This window comes from Coccinella septempunctata, chromosome 1, assembly GCF_907165205.1.
Source record: "Coccinella septempunctata chromosome 1, icCocSept1.1, whole genome shotgun sequence".
NCBI lineage: Eukaryota > Metazoa > Arthropoda > Insecta > Coleoptera > Coccinellidae > Coccinella > Coccinella septempunctata.
Genome location: NC_058189.1, coordinates 740,511 through 762,273, shown reverse-complemented (window position 1 = coordinate 762,273; position 21,763 = coordinate 740,511). Strand labels below are relative to the sequence as shown.

Below are 21,763 nucleotides of genomic sequence, written 5' to 3'. Positions count from 1 at the left end.
TTTCTGAGTTTTTTCATGAATAAAATTTAAAAAATCGAATTCGTTGTGGTCTCTGAGTGAGGGGGGTACTTACCCTCTTTACCCCCCGTAGGACCGCTTTTTTTCCTTATGCTGGGAGGATTTTCGTGTCCGAAAAGTGGCAAAGTCTTCCCGAGGTGTTGAAATAACAAAAACCCCTCAGCATAAGGAGAAATCTTGCAAAGACCCTCTACTATTTCCAATTTCTTCTCCAAAAAACAAACATTTTGATTTTTATCCAGGGGGGTAACTTTCAAGATTGAATTCACAACCATAACGCTTCTACCCTGAGTGTTACAAGTTACAACCCCAACTTCTATATTTCGAATAGGGAAGATAGCATAAGTGATACCTCATTCAAAATCGGTTTGAGATACAGGCTGTTAAATAACCATAAAAAATGTTATTTTTTCTTCTATCTCACGAACGGTTTTATCGAATGAAATGGATGTCGGAATATAGTTTGTCATTTATTTTATGAATCTTTTTCGAACACAAGATATCACCCACGTCTTCCAGTTTTCCCATTATGACATGACCATTATGTAATGTATTTTTAAAGACCTTATTTTAATTTGATAACTATTAAGAGGGTCCTTGTTGGTCTAGGTTAAAGAGACTCAATTTAACGAAAGGCGACGTTTCGATTTATTTAAAAATCGTCTTCAGGGCTCTACACAATAGATGGTACAAAATGAATAAGACGCTATTTAAAGAAGGTGGCATTGCAAATTCACAAGAAAAATATCAGAACAATTTGGAAGGAAACACATATAAGAAGTTTTGTATACGAACAATCCAATGAATATATTTCATTTTCATTTCTGATTAATTCGAATTAAGTTCCGTAGTATGCCTGTTATCATATCATCCTTCAATTATTTATTACTAAAGATGACAATAGAGACCAACTGACAATGTGAGTAGCTTCAATTAATTTCATTGAAGGGTCAATAATAAATACTCTTTTTATATTTATATATATATGTAACCAAGTTGTTAATTTGTTCGATCTTTTTTTTTACCCTTGCCCTTCATTAATGTTTGCTTGTTTTAGTGGATTGTTCGTATACAAAACTTTTTATATGTGTTTCTTTCCAAATTGTTCTGATATTTTTCTTGTTGATTTGCAATGCCACCTTCTTTAAATAGCGTCTTAACGTTGTATCATCTATTGTAAAGCCCTGAAGACGATTTTAAATAAATCGAAACATCGGCATAGACCAACAAGGACCCTCTCAATAGTTATCAACCTAAACGAAACTTTCGAAAAGTTTCCAAATCCATATTGAGATGAGATAGTTTTTGAAAGAACTTCCGTAAAAAAAAACACTGTTTTCTCCGTTTTCTCCGGTGGTGACAAATCTACATATATGCAGGAAGCTTCGAGTAAGTGCATGGCATGCTCCGCAATGAATGTAAATAAACAATACGCTATCGGATATCTTGAAAATGCTGCTGATCAAAAGGTTGGATGTTCCCGAGCTAATGATATATAAGACATTGAAAAATTGGCAACTATCAGGGTAGTAGGTAGGGATAATAGATTGTGGCTAATTTAAAAGTGCCGTTGTCACAACGTCCGAAATTACAATACTGAAAGGGTCTAGTAGTGTCCTGTACCGGATTTAATCAAGGTAAGTGAATTGAATCGAGATGAAATTTTCGATTACGCTTGTTTGCACTAATTGATTATATCGGGGAAATTTTCAGTTTTCAATGTCCTAGCTTTACTACACATCCTGCGTGCATTGTTTTACTCCCTTCTAATCAGAGAAATCAATCGAGGGTGGTAGGAAAAGTTTAATTCAATGATTGATAGTGAATTTTGAACTATATTTTACGACTTAATAAACTTGATCGGTAGAAGTATTTGCCTTTGTCCTTTCTGTGTTCGTTGTTGTCCGTATAAGAACGAAAAAATTCATTTTTGTATTTACGGTTGATTAAATTTTTTTTTATTGTACCTTTCATTTCAATTTTGTCAGTAGATAATAATATCGAAAATATTTTCTGGGAGATACAAGACTTCAAGATTGGCTTATTGGATTTCATCTGTATTTGAATCGAATGAAAAATTCTATGGAATCTAAAAAAGGATCAAATCTCATGGAATTAACTGTTTTTTCTTTTATACAGGGTGATTTAAAAGTCCAGGTTCTAACTGATAAAAAATAATATTACTTCTAGTTGAAATAAGAATTTTTTTCAAGTGAAATTTGTTTCTATCTCGTTTCTCTTTGGAGATACAGGTTGTTGAAATGTTTTTCATTTTTACTAATTCTGAACTAAGTTGGAAAAATAGGCGTGCGGATTTTGGTGCATATTGTACTAGAGTTAACATTTCATAAGCTGGAAAAAAAGAGTTCGAATTAAAAGTGTTGATTATTTTGAGTCAAATATTGGTGTCTCAGTAAATGTGAAGTCAGTTCTCTCGAAAATGGTAGGTCTTATTGGCTTCAATAAGAGTACTTTTCTGTGGAGAAAGTTGGAAAAATTACGAAATGGCTTTAAATACCTTCTATTCTCATTGGCGTAGAAATTGTAGGTGCGACTGAAAACACACGCCACTGCTCTTTTATAGGAACTCAAAAAAAAACATGAAAATATTGGAAATGTGCTGAGCACAATTTTAGCCAGAATTCAAACGCTTATTATCGCAACTCGTTAAGAATTTATATCAAAGAAATCGAAGGGATTCGATAGAGAAAAGATTTACTTGAAAAAACTTATTTTAATCAGAACTATCACTCCTCAAAATTATCACCAGGACCTTTTAATTACCCTGTATAAGTAATTTAATTATATGTCAACTTCTGCAAGGTTGAATATCGTTGAATTATTTATTCATACTACAATGGTGATTCATTCTTAGAAAAAAATGGGTGACGAAAACGATGATTGGTTCACATCTATGGACGAAGAACCAGCTCCAGCGCCTGAGCCAGAAAAAAAAGGAGCAAAAGGTGCAAAACCGAGTGAAGCCGCACCCCAAGACCAAAAGGAAGCTGCTCAAAGCGCCGAAGAACAAGCACAACAAGAGGAGGCTGCTGCTGAGGACGAATATTTAGATCCCGACAAGCTAATCCTCTTCAAACATTGGATAAGGTAGGAGAGTAGGAACAGAAATATCCAAAAAATAATGAAACAAGTGATAAATTCGTTTTTTTTTTACATGTTGTTCTGTTGTTCCATTTGAAGTAACGTTGTGGAAGTTTGTTTTTATGTTACTTATAATTTCTTGAAAATCACGCAGTTAGCTCGGAAAACATTTTTTTTTGTAGCATGCCTTTGGAGATGAAAAACACTTCACTAATCAGTCCAAAGTTTTCTGGACGTATTTTTTTTCCTTCACTGCTTGCAAATATGCAACTCCTCGATTAAATAAATGGCTGGTCCATCCTACAAAACGTGAATTGTATGAACTCGTATTCCATGTATTTTGAATTTGTTATTTTATTCAAGACATATTGTTATTTTGAAGAAGTGTGAATATCTTCACGGAAACTTTGGCTAAGATTTTGGAGTGTTTTCGATGAATTAAGGCATATACCGTTAATACAAGAACACTTACTAAAATAAAGGTCCTCTAAACAATACTTATTAACTGAAGGAATGAGCAACTCAATCAAATCACTAATGGCATATTCAGCTTACCGCAACGTAAGGTGTTATGATATTTTTCAATCTGATAGAAAAGAACAAGAATGTTCAAATCCTCTAATTCTAAAGATGCAAATGCAAGTTACTTATTATGTAATTTGTGTCAGCGATTTGTTGAATCGATGTGGCCATCACTGGACAAAAATTCGTAACTACTACACTTACATGACTTATTTATCCATGATATGTGTTTCGCTAGGAGGGTGAAGGTAAAGTTTACCAGTAATGACTCATATGACCAGTAGTACGAGGATATATTGAAAAATTCTTAGCCTACTATAGAACCAAACAAAATTTCAATGTCAATATATTTTATTACTCAGCATATTCTCTTTCAAAAAAAAAGTTTCTTCTTGCTCTGCAAACCGGACCTCCACAGCTTCTATTACATCCTCGTTGGAAGAAAATTTACGACTTTTTTCAGTTGAGGAACGAGATGATTCAAATTCTACATCACGAATTTTTTGCATGGCAACATGAGATTTGTGTGCAGGGGCGTTGTCCTGCAAAAAGAAAACACCTTTGGATAGCTTTTTGCGTCTTTTCTCTTAAATTTTTTCCCGTAGAGTGGCAGTAATGTCGTATAGTAATCTTCGGTTATAGTTCTAATCATGATTACTCCATGGCAATCCCAAAAAACAGAAGCAAGAACTTTTCCAGCAGATTCTTGGACACGAAACTTCTTAGGTCTTGGAGAACCAGAGTGTCGCCATTTCATCGATTTTTGCTTTGTTTCTGGTTCGTAGCAATGTATCCAAGTCACATTCATATAAACAATTCGGTTTAAGAAGTCTACATCGTTGTCAAATCGAGCACAGATCGAACGCGATGCATTTACCCTTGCACGCATTTGGTCAACACTTGGGGATCCATTTTGCAGCAATTTTTCCCATGTCCAAAATGACGTGAACTATAGGATGAAAGCATTCGTATGAAATATTCAGTGCTTCAGATATCCCTTTAGCCCAATTCGACGGTCTGATAAAATCATGTCATGAACTGCTTCGATATTTTCGGGGACTGACACAGAAACTGGCCTTCCCGATCGGTCATCATCTTCAATGGAAACTTTACCTCTTTTGAAGCTTGCATGCAGTCCAATTTTTTTCACGGTCGCATACGAAGGACATTGATCACCAAGGGTATTAAGCATATCTTCGTAAATCTGCTTACCTCTTAACCCTTTTAAATACAGGTACTCGATGATGGCTCGATACTCCAATTTTTCGATTTTCACAATTTCGGTGGACTCTTTTTCCTTTTAATTTATTGCGTAACTCTGGTTTACTTTTTTACCTCAAACTTCACACTGACACTTCTAACGAGTTATTGTTCGTTGCTATGGTAACGCAATATTTTTTGTATGCATGGAACTGGTCTAGGCTAACTCATATTATTGAAAATCATGTTATACAGTTTTCAGATCAAAAAAATTGCATTAAATTTGGCAATATTGCATTCATTGCTTGAGTCGGAAAGGAGATATTGTCAAAAGACTGTTTTAGGCGCCATTTGAAAATATGGCGAAGATATGAGGTGGCAAAGAAGTTAGTTGATGTTTATGCTTTCAGTGAAATAAATTTTTTTAACGGCAATAATTATCGGATTTTTGGTCAAAAGAATGAAGGTTTGATTTTATTGCTGCTATTACAATTGGATGGCCGATACATTTCATTGAAATGTGAAATAAAATAGTGGATAAACGTCATCTTGCGCTTAATGCGCTTGTTGCTATGGATTGAATAATGCCCTAGCAACAATCAATCGAAGCGACACCTTTCATGTCATTTCATAAATGAGATCATTTTCTGGAAACTGTTATCATTTGAATCCTAATAAAAATTTTGTATACAACACGTGAGTTATAAATGTTTATTCTTCGAAGAAATAAATCTACTCGCCCTTTGGGCTCGTGGATTAACCTTTCTTCTCATGAATAAACATTCTTTTAACTCACTTGCTGTATAAATAACTAATATGTATTATTGTATTCGTTGATTCACATATCACTCTGTACGAACGCTAGAGGAACCAACCACCTTAAAGATCATTGATAGAATTTCAAGGGCAAACAGCTCAACCTTTTGTATTCATTACGAAACGTAAGCCTGAATGACATAACTCTTTGATAACATTTTGGCATTAGTTCAGTATGGTTTGAATTTACATTCATGAAATGGACATGTATCCTAACTTTATTTTTCGATTATCATAATCAAACAATCTACAGTTGCAAATTAATGTATTCCTTAACTTAACGTCAGGTGTTTTGCTACTTTAGGAGAAAAGTGAATAAAGGTGGAAGGGGTACATATATAGGACATTTTGTTGAAATTGTTTTTGCTATTTGTTGTTGATAAGAATAAACAGTATTTGATCTGCAGCACTCAATTTGACCGACAAGTCTCTTGAATCTCATATCATTACTACCGGTAGATTCAGGTGACTTGGGACAGTCCTGTAACTTGGGACAGTTAACCCCCTTGCAGATAGATTTCTTTGTTTCTTACCATTAATGAGTGAAGGGACAAACTTATAAGGTTGTGTAGCGTCTTTTCGGTTAGTTTAACAATTAATTCCTGTTGAGTTAGCCGTGACCAGAGCGTTTGAATTGATAGGAAAAATTAACGAACTCAGGAGAGTAAAAGCGCGTTTATTATGGGCCTTATACTTTCTAGTGTCCTGTACATGTGTTTCACTTTGTGCAGGTGTATTTTTTTTTGGATACGTGGGATATTGGGGTTTAGATATCTCATGAAACAAGGTTGTTTACAAATCAAACGGCAACACGGTCACATTCATTTATTTTGTTGTTTCACAGTATATTATTATTTACGTTATTTCCACAAAGAAGTCACCAAAGAATGAAAGAAATCAAAGTTCCCTTATTTTGTTTAGTTTTTTTACATTTGAGTCGCAATATATTTACTTTCGCTGTAATAGGGGTTTATCATTTAATTTCCTCACCGAATTTCAACTATAAAATCACAAATTCTAGTTTTTCAAAACTATACATCGTCCCAAGTCACCTATTTCATTTGAGAGTTGAGAAATCAATATATTTTAACTTGTGTCCCCAAGCAAATCGGTGGGTGACTTGGGACAAGTATATTTTATTGTTTTCAAAATTTATATCCTAATTCTGACGCATGGTTATGGTATATATCCTAATCAATACCTAGTCTGAGTCATTAAGCATATTCGAACCTCTTTTTCAGATAAAAAGAGATCACCGTTTTGAAAATATACATTGAATTCAAAAATCGTCCCAAGTCACCCGAATCTACAGTAGGTTAATTCTTTTTGGAAAGATTCTTGAGAATATAGGTACAAACTTGATTCTGTATACCTATATGAGTCATTTCATACCTTTAGCATTGAACCTTTCTATTCAAAATATTTAGCTGTTTTCGATTTTTCTATATTCAGCGATGGGGAATTGTTTTGGGAGATTCACTTCCCCAATATTATTTCCGTAGTTTCTATTTCTATATGAATTATTGAAATGAAAATTCGGTCAATACATTTCCAGAAAATTTGTTTAATACATGAAAAAAAAAACATATGCTGATATGCAGTGTTAGGAGGAGACTGAAGAGACTACCAACTTCAGATCCCGAATGAAGTTGAGGAAGTGAAATCTCAATAAAGTGATATATCATCTCGGCACAATACTTAATTTTATACGAAATATTTCGCAACTATATGTATATCTTCATCTAGCATTATCTCTCAACGAGTATTATCTTTTTAACGAGCCACATCCATAAATTAACGTCTTTTTACTATGCCATAAATTGAATTTCATGTCTTGTTGAACATTCTGTATAATGACTGTACCATATCTTCTGACAGAACGAATTGACGGGTCACAAGTTGCTGCGACAAAGAAAATTATTGTACTTGTAATTTGCCCGAAAAATATTCCCATACGTCCATTCGTTCATTTACTCTGACAGGGATATAATTGTCCGCTGATGAGGAACGATAAATCACACTTTCTCATAGACACAAATCACAAATGCATAATTCAATTACATCAGCTTAGGAACAATCGGTTTCACACCAAGGTCTCTACGATCCGTTGTCCTATTTTTAGTCCTTGTTGCTCCTTTAAACATTCAGTGCGAATAAATCACTTCAGAGAACAATGTTAGTGTCTACTGTAGATGCTATTTCGATACATTCTAAATTAAGATTGATTTGACAAATAATACATAATCAGATATTTTGTTGTGGGCCGAAACCGCAAAACCATTATGTCCTCTTTCATTAAAATTAAGCTTCGAAATTAACGTCAGACGGTCCCTCATGTAAGTAAGTCATGACGCAGTCGAACAATTGCATAGTTACTTATACTAACAGACAGATATTAGTATATAGTGAGTGGAAAAAAATGCAAAAGGGTCTCGTTTTTGATGCGAGACTTGGCAGGCGACTCCATATTTAATTGGCGAACGAGAAATGAAAGTTTTTTCCCTACATGTCTACACACGTGTCGACTACCAGTCAGCCGTATACAACTCGACATAAAGTAATGGTAGACAGAGGACACCAAAGTCCTCTAAATAATCTACAGGGTGTCTGTAAATAAATGCGAAGGACTTACGGCCTTTTTCAATAAACCTATCTATCCATCGTTTCACTGACGATTGGTAAACATTCTAAAATATATCTACAGATAGATCATAGAAACGAAATCACATGGTTTTTCTACATATCTTCGGTAAGTGAAACAATGGATAGATAGGTTTATTGAAAACGGCCGTATGGGAGATGATTCCTCGATGAAAATAAGCATGGGTAGTTCCTATAATTTTTTTTTCGAAATCGACCTCCCTTCCAAGATACAGCCTTTGGAAGGCGATGACGTGACGAGTTGACAGTTTTTAATTTTTTTATGATTTCTAAAAAACACTGAGTCATAAAATTATACATAATATGAAGCACTAAGACCCGTTTGCACCAAACGCACTTAGTGTTAAGTGTCCCTTAAAATGAACCCTTAACTTAAATTACGTTGCACCTACTGTTAAGTGACATTTAAATGGCTAAAGCTAGCCTTAAATTTAAGCGCTCCTGTAATGACCACTTAGGTATTTAAGGGCGGGATTCTAACCTAAAATAATTTGTTGAACTCATAAACTGGCTGCAGGACTGCTGTGGTTTTTCTAATAACGTCAAGTACCTTTTATTTGACAATCCATTTCATTATCAATAATAATACCTATTCAGCAACAAAAAGTTGTCACTCTTTGATAATAATATAATAGTTTACTTGACACTGACTGACAGGACAATAAAGTTAGGTTGATGAAATGACAACGATCATCGGCAACCGGCCAACCAATGAAAAGGCTTTATTGGACTAGAATGAAGTTGCACCAAAATAAAAAACTGAAATATCACTAGATATCAAAACTTAAGGGCTCCTTACTTAAGATTCTGTTAAGCCGCAGTCGTGCACAGTAGCGTACCGTAGGGGGGGGCGGTGGGGCGGTCCGCCCCAGGCCCCGCACCAGCATAGGCCCCCAAATGATGGGCAAAAAAAAACCAAACATATTTAAAAAAAAAAATTTAAATAACTTATCAGGCCCCATGACGGCAAAGACCTCCACATTATACAAATGGTTAGTTAGTTATTGTTCCGTCAACATTCAAAATACAGTCCACTGGGCAGCTTTCACTCAAAGCTTGCGCAAGTACAATGCGCACGGACAAAAACGGTTAAGCGAGCTGAGGCGTCTGTTCATCCCGAGACAGAGGGTCCTTTTCGCTGCTAGCTCTCAAGCTGTAGACAGTGAAAAGACTTATTAGTGTTACTATGTGGGGTGTTCATCACGATGCATTAAAACTAACCTTCAAAAAATTTTGAGGAAAAGTTTCATCTTTAAATATATTCTATAGGGCCCCCTCATCAAAAGCCGCCCCAGGCCCCGAACTATGTCGGTACGCCACTGGTCGTGCAACTGGCAATAAAATTAAGCGTCCATTAACTTTAAACTACGCTTAGTTGAGTACTCATTTTAAGGGGGATTGGTGCAAACGGGCCTGTCCTGTCAGTCAGTGTCAAGTAAACTATTATATTATTATCAAAGAGTGACAACGTTTTGTTGCTGAATTAGCATTATGATGGATAATGAAATGGATTGTCAAATAAAAGGTACTTGACGTTAATAGAAAAACCACAGCAGTTCTGCAGCCAGTTTATGAGTTCAACAAATTATTTTAGGTTAAAATCCCGCCCTTAAATACCTAAGTGGTCATTACAGGAGCGCTTAAATTTAAGGCTAGCTTTAGCTAAGATGTCTAAAAACATGGTGTATGCACTGATTAGATTTTGTTTTTCCCGCTTCGAAAATAAGAGATAAGTTTCGTTTTTCTCACTGTAGGTAGCGCCGTTTAGGAATTGACAGTTGTCAAATGATATTTGAAAATAATTTGAATGCATTCCTACGACTTCCGAATGTGCTGTATTTATAAGCGATTATTGGTGTGTGAAAATGTATTACTTTCGGGAAAGGTCGTATAATATTCATTTATTGAGCAGTTTTCTGTATGGACAATCAAGAACTATAGCTAAGAATTCGGTGTTGTTGGACTATCGCCCTTTGTTGTTGGAAATTGAGGCAGAGCCAAATCAGATGAACATTCGGGACGGATAGAGCTAACAGTTTTATGGCAACTTCAGCAATATTTAAGCAATAAAGGAACTGTATTGAAAAAATGTAATGTGAATTGTGAGCATGTATTAAGAAACAGAAGTATGTTAATCTGTTGGAATCTGTTCTTCAAATATTCTTCACAAGTATAGTGAAAATTGCGTTTGAGTCAACTGAATATATTGAATATTTCGCCAATCAACTGTGTTTTATTGAAATCATATTGAATTGCCTTCCTCACGAATACAATTTGTCAAATAAAAATTATCTTGAAGAAAAATAGAAGTACTCCTTCGAATCCTTCTATAGTGTGTTGAAATATCTGCAGATTCGTTTTTACAACAAAAATACAAGCAGAGACAGACAATTTGTTTCTGATACAAGTGTAAATCACAAATATTCGTTAACAGCTGATTTTTTGATGGATCAGGAACACAGAGATGACTGTAATCTGTGATCGATATAAACGCAGAACAAAATAAAGCGAGAGAGTATCATTAGATTTTCTTTCATAGAACAAGGATAGAACATGGTGGCCCCGCCACGAAACGAATCTCTTATTTTCGATTTAGTCTAATGTCATTCCATTCAAAAATTGACGAGTGCATACACCATATTTTCAGATCTTAGCTTTAGCCATTTAAATGTCACTTAACAGTTGGTGCAACGTAATTTAAGTTAAGGGTTCATTTTAAGGGACACTTAACTCTAAGTGCGTTTGGTGCAAACGGGTCTTAGTGCTCCATATTATGTGTAGTTTTATGGTTCAGTGTTTTTTAGCACCCGTAAAAAAAATTAAAAACTGTCAACTCGCCATCTCCTTCCACATGCTGTATCTTGAAAGGGAGGTCGATTTCGAAAAAAAATTATAGGAACTACCTATACTTATTTTCATTGAGGAATCATCTCCCCAAGTCCTTCGCATTTTTTACAGATACCCTGTATATTTAATGGGTCTATCTTTTTCATTAGTTTGATACAGGCTGGTTTAGTAATTCTCCCCATGGCTTATACATTCTTCGTCCCCAGTTGAGACGATAAAAATTATAAAAAACGCCTTTTTTTAGGTGCAGTCTCAAAAAATTTACATAAATAGTAGGTCTTGAATCGAAAAAAACCCTGTATGTCAATATTTTAAATTTTATTTACAAATTTTGAAAGACCGAAAGAAAAAAAACAGTAAAACTGAATGTATTATGAGTCTCTCCAACTGCATGCGGATGATTAATGGGACAAAAAGCCTCAGTAGAGCTCGGAAGGAGCACCTCATGAAGGCGAAAAAGAAGACGGTTATTGGCAGATGGTGAGACATAATAATTGGGGCTTTCGATAGGAGATATCGCAGGAGACTTGAGTCATATTATCATTTTAGAAAGACGAAACTAATCGATATTTTTTGTAGCCACGACTCGGAATTTAGCCGTTGAAGCAGATCTGAGTTATAACGATGAGCCTTATTTTTGTCAGATAGTATACACTCGTACAACATCGCGAAACACGTTTCGCCATAAATCGGACAGATTGCTACGATATAATTCGTACCAAATTAACGAGCTCGTTCATTTAACACAGAAATAACTTCATTATTCACGATATGAACATATGCCAGTGGAAATTTCCTGGCTTTGTTCTCTCGAAAAATTGACACGAGCCCACTCGACAAATTTATTCACGCCCGAACACGGACGTCTGCAAAAAAAGCATATCCATAAGGAAAATGGCAGAAAACAGAATGATCAAAACAATATTTCATCATATCTTAATTTTTGAAATTCAATTTATCAAAGATCTCTTTCAAAAAAATTCCATCGATGTAATAAAAAGCTTACGGTCTGAATCGAACTATCCAATTTGCCATTATGTGGAGCCCCCTGGAAAAAAACGTCCCATTGAAGAAGAGTAGATGTTGACCATGCTTTCGGTCTCATTTGACCTCGCCAGACCAACACAACTCCTTCGTCGACGAAAAGCCCTTTTATTCGATGTCAATAGCGGATATGAATGATATGATGTAGATATAAATACACCGTAGCGACATCTGACCAACCCAATTCAACTTCCTAACTCTCATAGTGAAGATAGCACTGATAGCAGTATGCATCCATATGCTCAAGTTCCAAGATTGCAAATATCGTATATTACGATAATTAAACAAGTAAAAAAAGCGCTGAATGGTTCGAATTCATGGCAGTTACCTTTCAGCGCTTTTTTCCTTGTTTCGTAATATGTTTGCGTAATATACCTAGGATATTTGGTGTGTAAAGGCTCATCTCGCGGCAAAGAATGTTTATTTCAGAATATTCTAAAATGTTGAGTTTTTGCTTCATATCCCTGCAAAAATCTCAACTTTTGTCAAGTACTTGAGTACTAGCTATTCGTCAAATTAGAATCATTACTTTGTCTATGCAGGGTGAGCCTGACTAGTACAAATTTTCAACAGTAGATTCTTGAGGTCCGAAGAAACACCTTTTTCCTATACCATTTTTTCCGATTCGGCCCTGATAAAAGGATATAGCCATTTTAATTTTTTATAATGAGCTGTGCCACCTCTTGAAAAACAAAATAATCTTCAGAATAACTAGCTGAATCTGTGACACTACACATCTGCGGATCTTTTTAACAGAGTTGTATTCAGCTAAAGTAACCAATTTTTCGAATTTCACAGATACTTTTTGATTTTTGAACATTTTGGAACAAGATTCATAAAATTAATGAAAAACTATATTCCGACATTCATTTCAATCGATAAAACCGACATTTTTTATGGTTTATCAACAGCCTGTATCTTTCAAACTGAGCTGTAAAGGAAAAAATGTCTACTGTTAAAATATTTATACGAGTCACGGAAAAAATTGAGCTGTATACTCCATTCACTTTTATTTTAGCAGTCGGTTGGCCATGGAAATTTGAGACATTTCACTCTGTATAGTACGAAAATGTGGGGTTATGACGCTTGTCAAAACATTTTCGGATTTTAAATCAACGCTATGTAGCCCGTTCTACGTAAAAGTTTCTGTTATTACGTATTTTATCACAATGTCAAAACTCTTCGGAAAATATGTGACGAACATAATTGAAGTTTATACAAACTGATTGAAGGCAAACCAAATCCAGTTATTTGCATGGAAAATACAAGAGATCAGTATAATATCATAATATGCACTAGTTTGAATACTTTACATCAGTTGTAGATTGCAAAAATATTAACCCGAATATAAAATGCATATGTTGTTGAGGTTGGGAATGGGTATCTCCCGAAGGAATTAACAGATAATTACAAGCATATTAAATTCTTCAACGAAAAACATCTTGCATCAATATAAGTAAAAGGAATTAAAGGAATTTTCAATTAAGATGAACTTTCACATAAACAAACAATTAGCAGGACATCTGGCGCATCTTTGTGGTTGTTCATCTTAATGCATTGAGATAATAATAATAATTAGGTATTCATTGGTACCTTAAGACATTTACAATGTATAGGACAAGTCAAATGAAAAAGAGAAAAATCAATTTTCGGGAACTTATTCTACGATGACATTCATCGAAAATTCTGTAGTAAACTTTTCGTATTAATTCACTCAAACATAAAATTCTCAAATGCCACCACTTTTTTGAGCCTCTTGATAGAAGGGAATTCTTTGTCATCCTCTTCATTCACAATCTTTCTGACTGTGGAAATATTCAACTGAAATATAAGTCGTTTAGATTCAGATGAAACATTATATAAATTCTCTTACATTGAATATGTTCGCTACCGTCTGACGTATTGTGGATTTCAGAATATCGGGATATAACTATTTGAATGAGCGGACCTGAATTCTAAATAGCACTTTCTGAAACCCTGTCTCTTTTTTCAATCACTTTCGACATTTCGTAATATTAGTTGTGGCAACGGCGTTATGACATTAACGACATTTCATGAGTGCCAACCCTACTCCGTTCTAGTTACAAAAACTTGAGAAAATTATTTCATGGCCAACCGACTGCTAAAATGAATGTGAATGCAGTATAGTAGCTGTCTAATCACATCATGAAAACAATTTTTAGAAACTTAAATTACGTCCAATTTCATAATCGAATTTAAAGTCACTTTGAGCTTCCTTTAGTGTCATTTTCAGTAGGGTTAAAGGAAGCTTTAAAATTAAAGCGACTTTAGGTTTAATTATGAAACCGGCCCTTAGTGTACGAATCGGTTCAGAGTCTATCGAAGGGGTCCTCAGATTCTTAATCTTAAAATTCAACCCGTTTGGGTGGATTAATTTTAGACGTCATCAGGAATCACCAATGTGTCCAAGTCTGCTAATACCACTTCATCGTAACATTCAGTGTTCAACATCATCCAATGAGAGCACACCAACATTTTCAAAATATCTCTTTACAGGCCGAAATTTCTACAGTACAATTATCTGTATGATTATCAACATAGCTACTATAACGATGTGATCGACTACTTGGACAGAAAAAGTAGGGGGTTAAATTCAGAAATACCCCGACCTCAAACATGGGCAGAAAGGGCATTACGCACTTATGTCAGTAAAATAGACAAATTAGAGTCTTACAGAAGAGAGATAGAAGAAAAACTCAAGATGGCGAAGAAGATCGAGAAGAAAACCAGGCGGTCAACATTCATATCTTACCACTCGAAGGAATACATGAGTAGGAGGGTGTCATCCATGATGTGATCGATAAATTGAGTTTCATGAAAACATGGAAAATTTTCATTGAGTGACATAGACTTTAGAGGAATGAAGTTCAGAACGTATCGGCTGACAAATGAAATTATAGAGTATAATACAATTAATATTGTTAAGTTGTTGACGATTAAATTCTTCGTTTTAATAAAAGGTATCTTATTTCCATAGTTTAGGTATATGAAGATCCATCTTGGCTCAACCGTACGGTCTTGACGATTATTCAATTGATTCCATCTTTTTGGAAATTTTTCGATAGTCACCTTTCGAGTGGATTATCTCTTAATAACAATAACCATAGATGAGAATGTGATACATATTCTGAAAGAGCAACTCTTTTGGTAATAAATCTGAGAATTTCATCCAAATCATCCATTCATACAAATGTTGGGAAATTTCGAAAAAAATGGCGAAAAGATTTTTGAGAATGATAGGTATGATAATATGCTATTCAAATTAAATATGAAACAAATATAGAATATAAAATTTAGCGGCAGAGATTTGAGATAGTACTTCAAAAGAAATTTAATTCTTAGTGCCTGATTTTCTACTAGCTGACGAAAACTATCATTCACAAAATAGAATAGCTTTTTGTCCACAATATATCCTAAAAAAAAATTTCTTTTTAAAACCTGATTGTCGCTAACGCCTTAAGCGTGGAAAAATATAAGAGTTCTCATTTTCCAAAATTCGTATCAAATTCTCATATCCTATACTCCCTAGACTTTTCGATAAAATTTTAATGATAATATTAAAAATAAGTACAGTGTACAAAAGCAATTTCTTCCTGAAATAACTAATTTTTTTGAACAGTAATTAGTACACTACGAAAAAAAAAAACGGAATAAAGCACAAATGTACCCATAAAACTCAACGCTGTGTATGAGTAGGTACATAAATGATTTTAAACATATAATGGAAAAAAAAACAAAGAATGGAGGCAAGTTATATTGCTACATTTAATTTGAAAAAAATCATTCACCATTTGTGCACCATCACCAAGTAGAAATGAGTTCACTTTGATTTTCATCTTGAACAAAATTATAATACCTTTGTTGCATTTATAGGTATACTCCATTCACTTTTATTTTAGCAGTCGGTTGGCCATGGAAATTTGACACATTTCACTCTGTATAGTACGAAAATGTGGGGTTATGACGCTTGTCAAAACATTTTTGGGTTTTAAATCAACGCTATGTTGCCCGTTCTACGTAAAAGTTTCTGATATTACGTATTTTATCACAATGTCGAATCTCTTCGGAAAATATGTGACGAACATAATTGAAGTTTATACAAACTGATTGAAGGCATACCAAATCCAGTTATTTGCATGGAAAATACAAGAGATCAGTATAATATCATAATATGCACTAGCTTGAGGAGAGTTAATGTTCGTTATCTTCCTTGGCTAAAGTTTGAATACGTTACATCAGTTGTAGATTTCAAAAATATTAACCCGAAGATGAAATGCATATGATGCAGTGGTTGGGAATGGGTATCTCCCGAATGAATTAACAGACAATTACAAGAATGTTAAATTCTTCAACAAAAATCATCTTGCATCAATATAAGTGGAAGGAATTGAAGGAAGTTTCAAGTCAAGATGAACTTCATCTTTGAACAAAAATTTCACATGAATAAACAATCAACAAGACAACTGGCGCGTGTTTGTGGCTGTTCATCATTGATATAATAATAATGGTATTTATTGGTACCTTAAGACATTTACAATGTATAGGACAAGTCAAATGAAAAATAGAAAAATCAATTTTCGGGAACTTATTCTACGATGACATCCATCGAAAATCCTGTAGTAAACTTTTCGCATTAATTCAAACATGAAATTCTCAAATGCCACCACTTTTTTGGGTCTCCCAATAGAAGGAAATTCTTTGTTATCCTCTTCATTTACAATCTTTCTGATTGTGGGAATATTCAGCTGAAATATAAGTCGTTTAGATTCAGATGAAACATTATATAAATTCTCTTACATTGAATATGTTAGCTACCGTCTGGACGTTTTGTGGATTTTAGAATATCAGTGTATAACTATTTGAATGAGCGGACCTGAATTCCAAATAGCACTTCCTGAAACCCTGTCTCTCTTTTTCAATCACTTTCGGCATTTTCGTAATAAAAATTGATATTAGTTGTGGCAACGGCGTTATGACATTAACGACATTTCATGAGTGCCAACCTTACTCCGTTCTAGTTACACAAACTTGAGAAAATTATTTCATGGCCAACCGACTGCTAAAATAAATGTGAATGGAGTATACCTATGCATTTTTCTACTGTACTTTTATATATATGTTTTACCTGACATTTCTTTCGAGCAACTACATATTTTTAAATTATTGATCACGTTTTCATCAATCCTCTCAACTGATATAAGCCAATTTGTAAGTCTTTGAGGTACCAAACTGTTGTTTTGAACAGATCCAAACTTATTTTTCTCATTCTAGACCGAAATTCCAGCAGTACAAATGTCTGTACGATTACCAGTACAGCTACTACGACAATGTCCTCGATTACTTGGAGAAACGATCAAAGGGGTACAGGACGGAGCCTCCTCGAGCCCAAACCTGGGCTGAACGTGCTCTGAGGACCTACTCGAAGAGGGACAACCAGAATCAGAAATTTCGAAGGTCGTTGGAAGACATCAAAATGGTCACTAGATCCGAGATAAGCGGCGTTTTCCAGAGTTATCACGCTAGACAATATCTCAATAGACGACTGACTACCAGGTGCTGATTTTTCGTGTTGTAATTATGTACCTACATGGTTGTAAGAAATAAACATGCGGACTGAAAATAAATTTCTAAATTTCCCTTGACCCCTATGACGAGTCGCCCTTGCAGTGAGTACACTTCTTTATAGGGCCAGTCAATATGAAAGCAATAGAGAAGTTTTCCACAGTTTTTGTGAAAAAATGGGAGGCTGTGGCTTCTAAAAAAAGTAATATGCAGGTACATTTCAGCACAGGGATTTTGAAATCCATTTTTTTTAACAAATACTGGTAAGATAATTCAAGATTTAGTTTTATATTCGGTAATTCTTATATATCATGTTGAAATGTGCGGAAAAGGAAAGAATTGAAATGAACGATTCTTGCCATAAAAGTTTTCATTCTCCTTCGCAATTTTCTTATTTGTTAAATAACCGAATTTATGAATAAGAATAATGACAGGATCGGATGTTTGATACTCCAGTTTGCCAATATTCTATACCTACCTCCAGAGTTTAAAAATATGAAAAGATTGGAAGGAATTACTCCAGAAAAAAGTATACTACAGCATAGATGAATATATTCGGGAGATGTTGTAATGCGAGGATATATTGAAAAATTCTTAGCCTACTATAGAAACAAACAAAATTTCAATGTCGAAATATTTTATTACTCAACATATTCTCCTCTTAATTGGATACATTTATTACAGCGAACCTGCAAAATCTCCAAAACTTAAAAAAAATGTTTCTTCTTGCTCTGCAAACCAGACCTCCACAGCTTTTATTAATTCCTCGTTGGAAGAAAATTTACGACCTTTAAACTTTTTTCAGTTGAGGAAAGAGATGATAGTGTGATGGAGCCAAATCTGGTGAATAAGGGGGGTGTTCTAGTAATTCAAACCCTAAATCACGAATTTTTTGCATGGCAACATGAGATTTGTGTGCAGGGGCGTTGTCCTGTGAAAACAAAACAACTTTGGTTAGCTTTCCGCGTCTTTTCTCTTTAATTTTTTCCCGTAGAGTGGTCAGTAATGTCCAGTTATTGTTCTACCCTTATCCAAAAAATCAATCATGATTACTTCATAATCATGATTACTTCAAAAAACTGAAACAAGAACTTTTCCAGCAGATTTTTGGACACGAAACTTCTAAGGTGTTGGAGAACCAGAGTGTCGCCATTCCATCGATTGTTGCTTTGTTTCTGGATCGTAGAAATGTACCCAAGTTTCATCCATAGTAAAAATTCGTTTTAAGAAGTCAACATCGTTTTCAAATCGAGCATAGATCGAAAGCGATGCTTCTACGCTTTTGGTCAACATTCAAACATATGGGGAATCATTTTGCAGCAATTTTTCTCATGTACAAATTGACGTGAATTATATGATGAACGCGTTCGTGTGAAATATTTAATGCTTCAGATATCCGTTTTAGTCCAATTCGACGGTGTGATAAAATCATGTCATGAACTGCATCAATATTTTCGGGGACTGACACAGAAGCTGGCCTTCCCGATAGGTCATCATCTACAATGTATAATTTACCCCTTTTGAAGCTTGCAGGCCAATTTTTCACTGTCGCATACGAAGGACATTGATCACCAAGGGTATTGAGTATATCTTCGTAAATCTGCTTACCTCTTAACCCTTTTAAATACAGGTACTTGATGATGACTCGATACTCCAAGTTTTCGATTTTCACAATTTCGGTGGACATCTTCTTTCTTTTAATTTATTTCGTAACTCTGGTTTACTTTTCGACATTAAACTTCATACTGACACTTCTAATGAGTTATTGATCGTTGCTATATTTTTTTCATGCATGGAACTGGTCTAGGCTAACTAGATATCAATAGAGCCTCGTAGTTGCCATTCTATTGAATATTATTTAATTATTTCATTTGAATCTGTTTATCTATGTATCCTTTCTATCATGTTTTAATTGATACCCCATAATTCAGTCATAACCATTCAGAATATCATTCTCACATCGAATTATGATCTACATACGTCAATTGAATAATTCTCGAGTGTTACCACTATATTCAGAAATGAAAATGTACCAGTGATTTCTTTTTGGAAATCGAGTGACTGTCAAATCGTTGATCGGGTAATCAGTGTTTTTTGAAACGCTCTGTGAATGTATATAACTATTGTTCCTGAAACTGAATGTTATTAATCATCTACTTGAATTCATTTCGTCCTACCCAATGAAAAATTAATTGAATTCGATTAACGATTTTTGCAATTAATCGGAAAAGTGTAATAAAGAAATTCAATTTCATAACTCATTATCATAATAAAAGTGTTTATATCTTCTTGCTCCTTATAAGATTGATTTCTTGTCATAGATTTCAATAAAAAAAATATTTTAAATCCCAACGTTCATAATAGTATTCTATCACCATGATCTTTTGGGCTACGATGACATATGCCATTATAGAGGTATGTTTAATTCGTTTAGTGAATATTACTTCATCTGATTATGAAAATATGTATTTGTTACCGGATGAACTAAAAAAACTAAAATTGGCCTAATTTTTAGTTTTTCAGTTTATCGAGTGAATTACACTCGCAAGTTAAAGGCAACATTGATTCTTATATAATCAACCTATAAAAATCAGCATCGGTAACTCGTACATATTGAGTATAAAAATTGTATCATTTGCGACGAAAGTTAAAAATTCAGCCCTGTGGAGTGTAACATATAAATATTTATTGTTTCCCTTATTTTCACGAGGACTATTATAGTGGGCTTGATAACATTCAATGTTTTATTCACTGATATCAGGTTTGGCCAGTAACATACATATTTATTTAATAAAGATAAATTTAATGTTATACACACATTTACATTTACATTTACAAAAAATTCAAATAGCCTAAAATCTACCTAGGTATCTGGCAACTGGGGTTAATATTCGACTCCCGACTATCGTATGCACTGTATAGGAGAATTCATATAATATGTACTTTTTGTGCCTATATATTTCTATACCTATATACTTACTTGCAGTGCAAAAGAATTAAGAAGGTGGTAGTGGCAATTTTTTTTTGCATTTTTTCTTATTTGAAAATGGACACAGTGTATAGTATACTTCAACGATACATTGTTTTTGAAATTTTTCAAAACTAGCAGATTTGACTTCGTATCAGTGGGAAGTTGACGAGGATCATTTAAATTGAATTTCAATCGATATCATTTAAATTACAAATTACTCCATCAATCTACATGAAGTATGTATGTACCTACTTCAAGAAATTTGTTCGATAATTTTGAACAAAGATTTCTGGGTTGAAAGAATTCTACCTTCGCAAATTTTGTATGATCATTCAGGTTTAATACACCATGGTATTATACATTCATATAGATTTTAATTATATTTTTTTTTACAGATGGCAATGTCTTTCCTCATGTCCATCTCATAATTATAGACAGAACGACCCTTTCATTTCGATTGTGAGATGTAAACTCAAATGATATTCAAAACTTTTGGCATTTATGAGAAATTTTATTGAATCACATCTTTTCACTGGATTGTAGATTTTTAATCAGATAATGTTATTGTGTGAAATTAATTGAATAAATGAAAATGGAACTTTATTACTAGTGGAAGTTTATATATTCCGACGTTTTTTTATTCTCTTTCTAAGTCTGATGAATTTTTAAATGCATTTGGATAATATTATCAGGAATTATGGAATAAGGAAAAAAAGATATAGAAGATGAATATAATTTATTAGAATTCATCGATCCTTTGAAACATAATAACGAGCTTTTTTTACTTTTCTCACGTTCCTATACTTGAATAAAGTTATGAATTTGAATAGACTATTCTTCACACCAGTACAATGCTGTTTTTCATCATTGGATCAATTTACCTGAAAACTACTGCCGATGGCATCAAGAATAGCATGTAGTAACAATTTTTTTGGCTTTTGCAACAGTGAAATTCTTTTTTTTCATATAATGCAATCTCTATTCTATTTTTGGAGTGCA

General features: G+C 34.1%; 1 protein-coding gene and 1 long non-coding RNA gene across 5 annotated transcripts; both read left to right on the top strand.

The window, feature by feature from the left end:
• Positions 1-1,496: 1,496 nt before the first annotated feature.
• Positions 1,497-17,851, top strand: LOC123320043 (flightin). Of its 4 annotated transcripts, XM_044907196.1 has the most exons (4): positions 1,508-1,655; positions 2,503-2,505; positions 2,894-3,126; positions 14,728-15,190. In XM_044907196.1, the coding sequence occupies exons 3-4, from the start codon at positions 2,900-2,902 to the stop codon at positions 15,026-15,028; spliced, it is 528 nt and encodes a 175-aa protein (XP_044763131.1). In that variant the 5' UTR covers positions 1,508-1,655; positions 2,503-2,505; positions 2,894-2,899; the 3' UTR covers positions 15,029-15,190. The 4 variants fall into 4 exon arrangements, with proteins under 4 accessions (XP_044763157.1, XP_044763148.1, XP_044763131.1 ...); XM_044907222.1 differs by lacking the exons at positions 2,503-2,505; positions 14,728-15,190 and adding an exon at positions 17,503-17,851 and having other exon boundaries at positions 1,497-1,655; XM_044907213.1 differs by lacking the exon at positions 2,503-2,505 and having other exon boundaries at positions 1,507-1,655; positions 2,895-3,126.
• A 2,130-nt stretch (positions 17,852-19,981) lies between these two features.
• LOC123319149 lies at positions 19,982-21,367 on the top strand. The gene is made up of 2 exons (XR_006538455.1): positions 19,982-20,208; positions 21,160-21,367. It is a non-coding gene; the product is annotated as an uncharacterized LOC123319149 (long non-coding RNA).
• Positions 21,368-21,763: the final 396 nt, after the last annotated feature.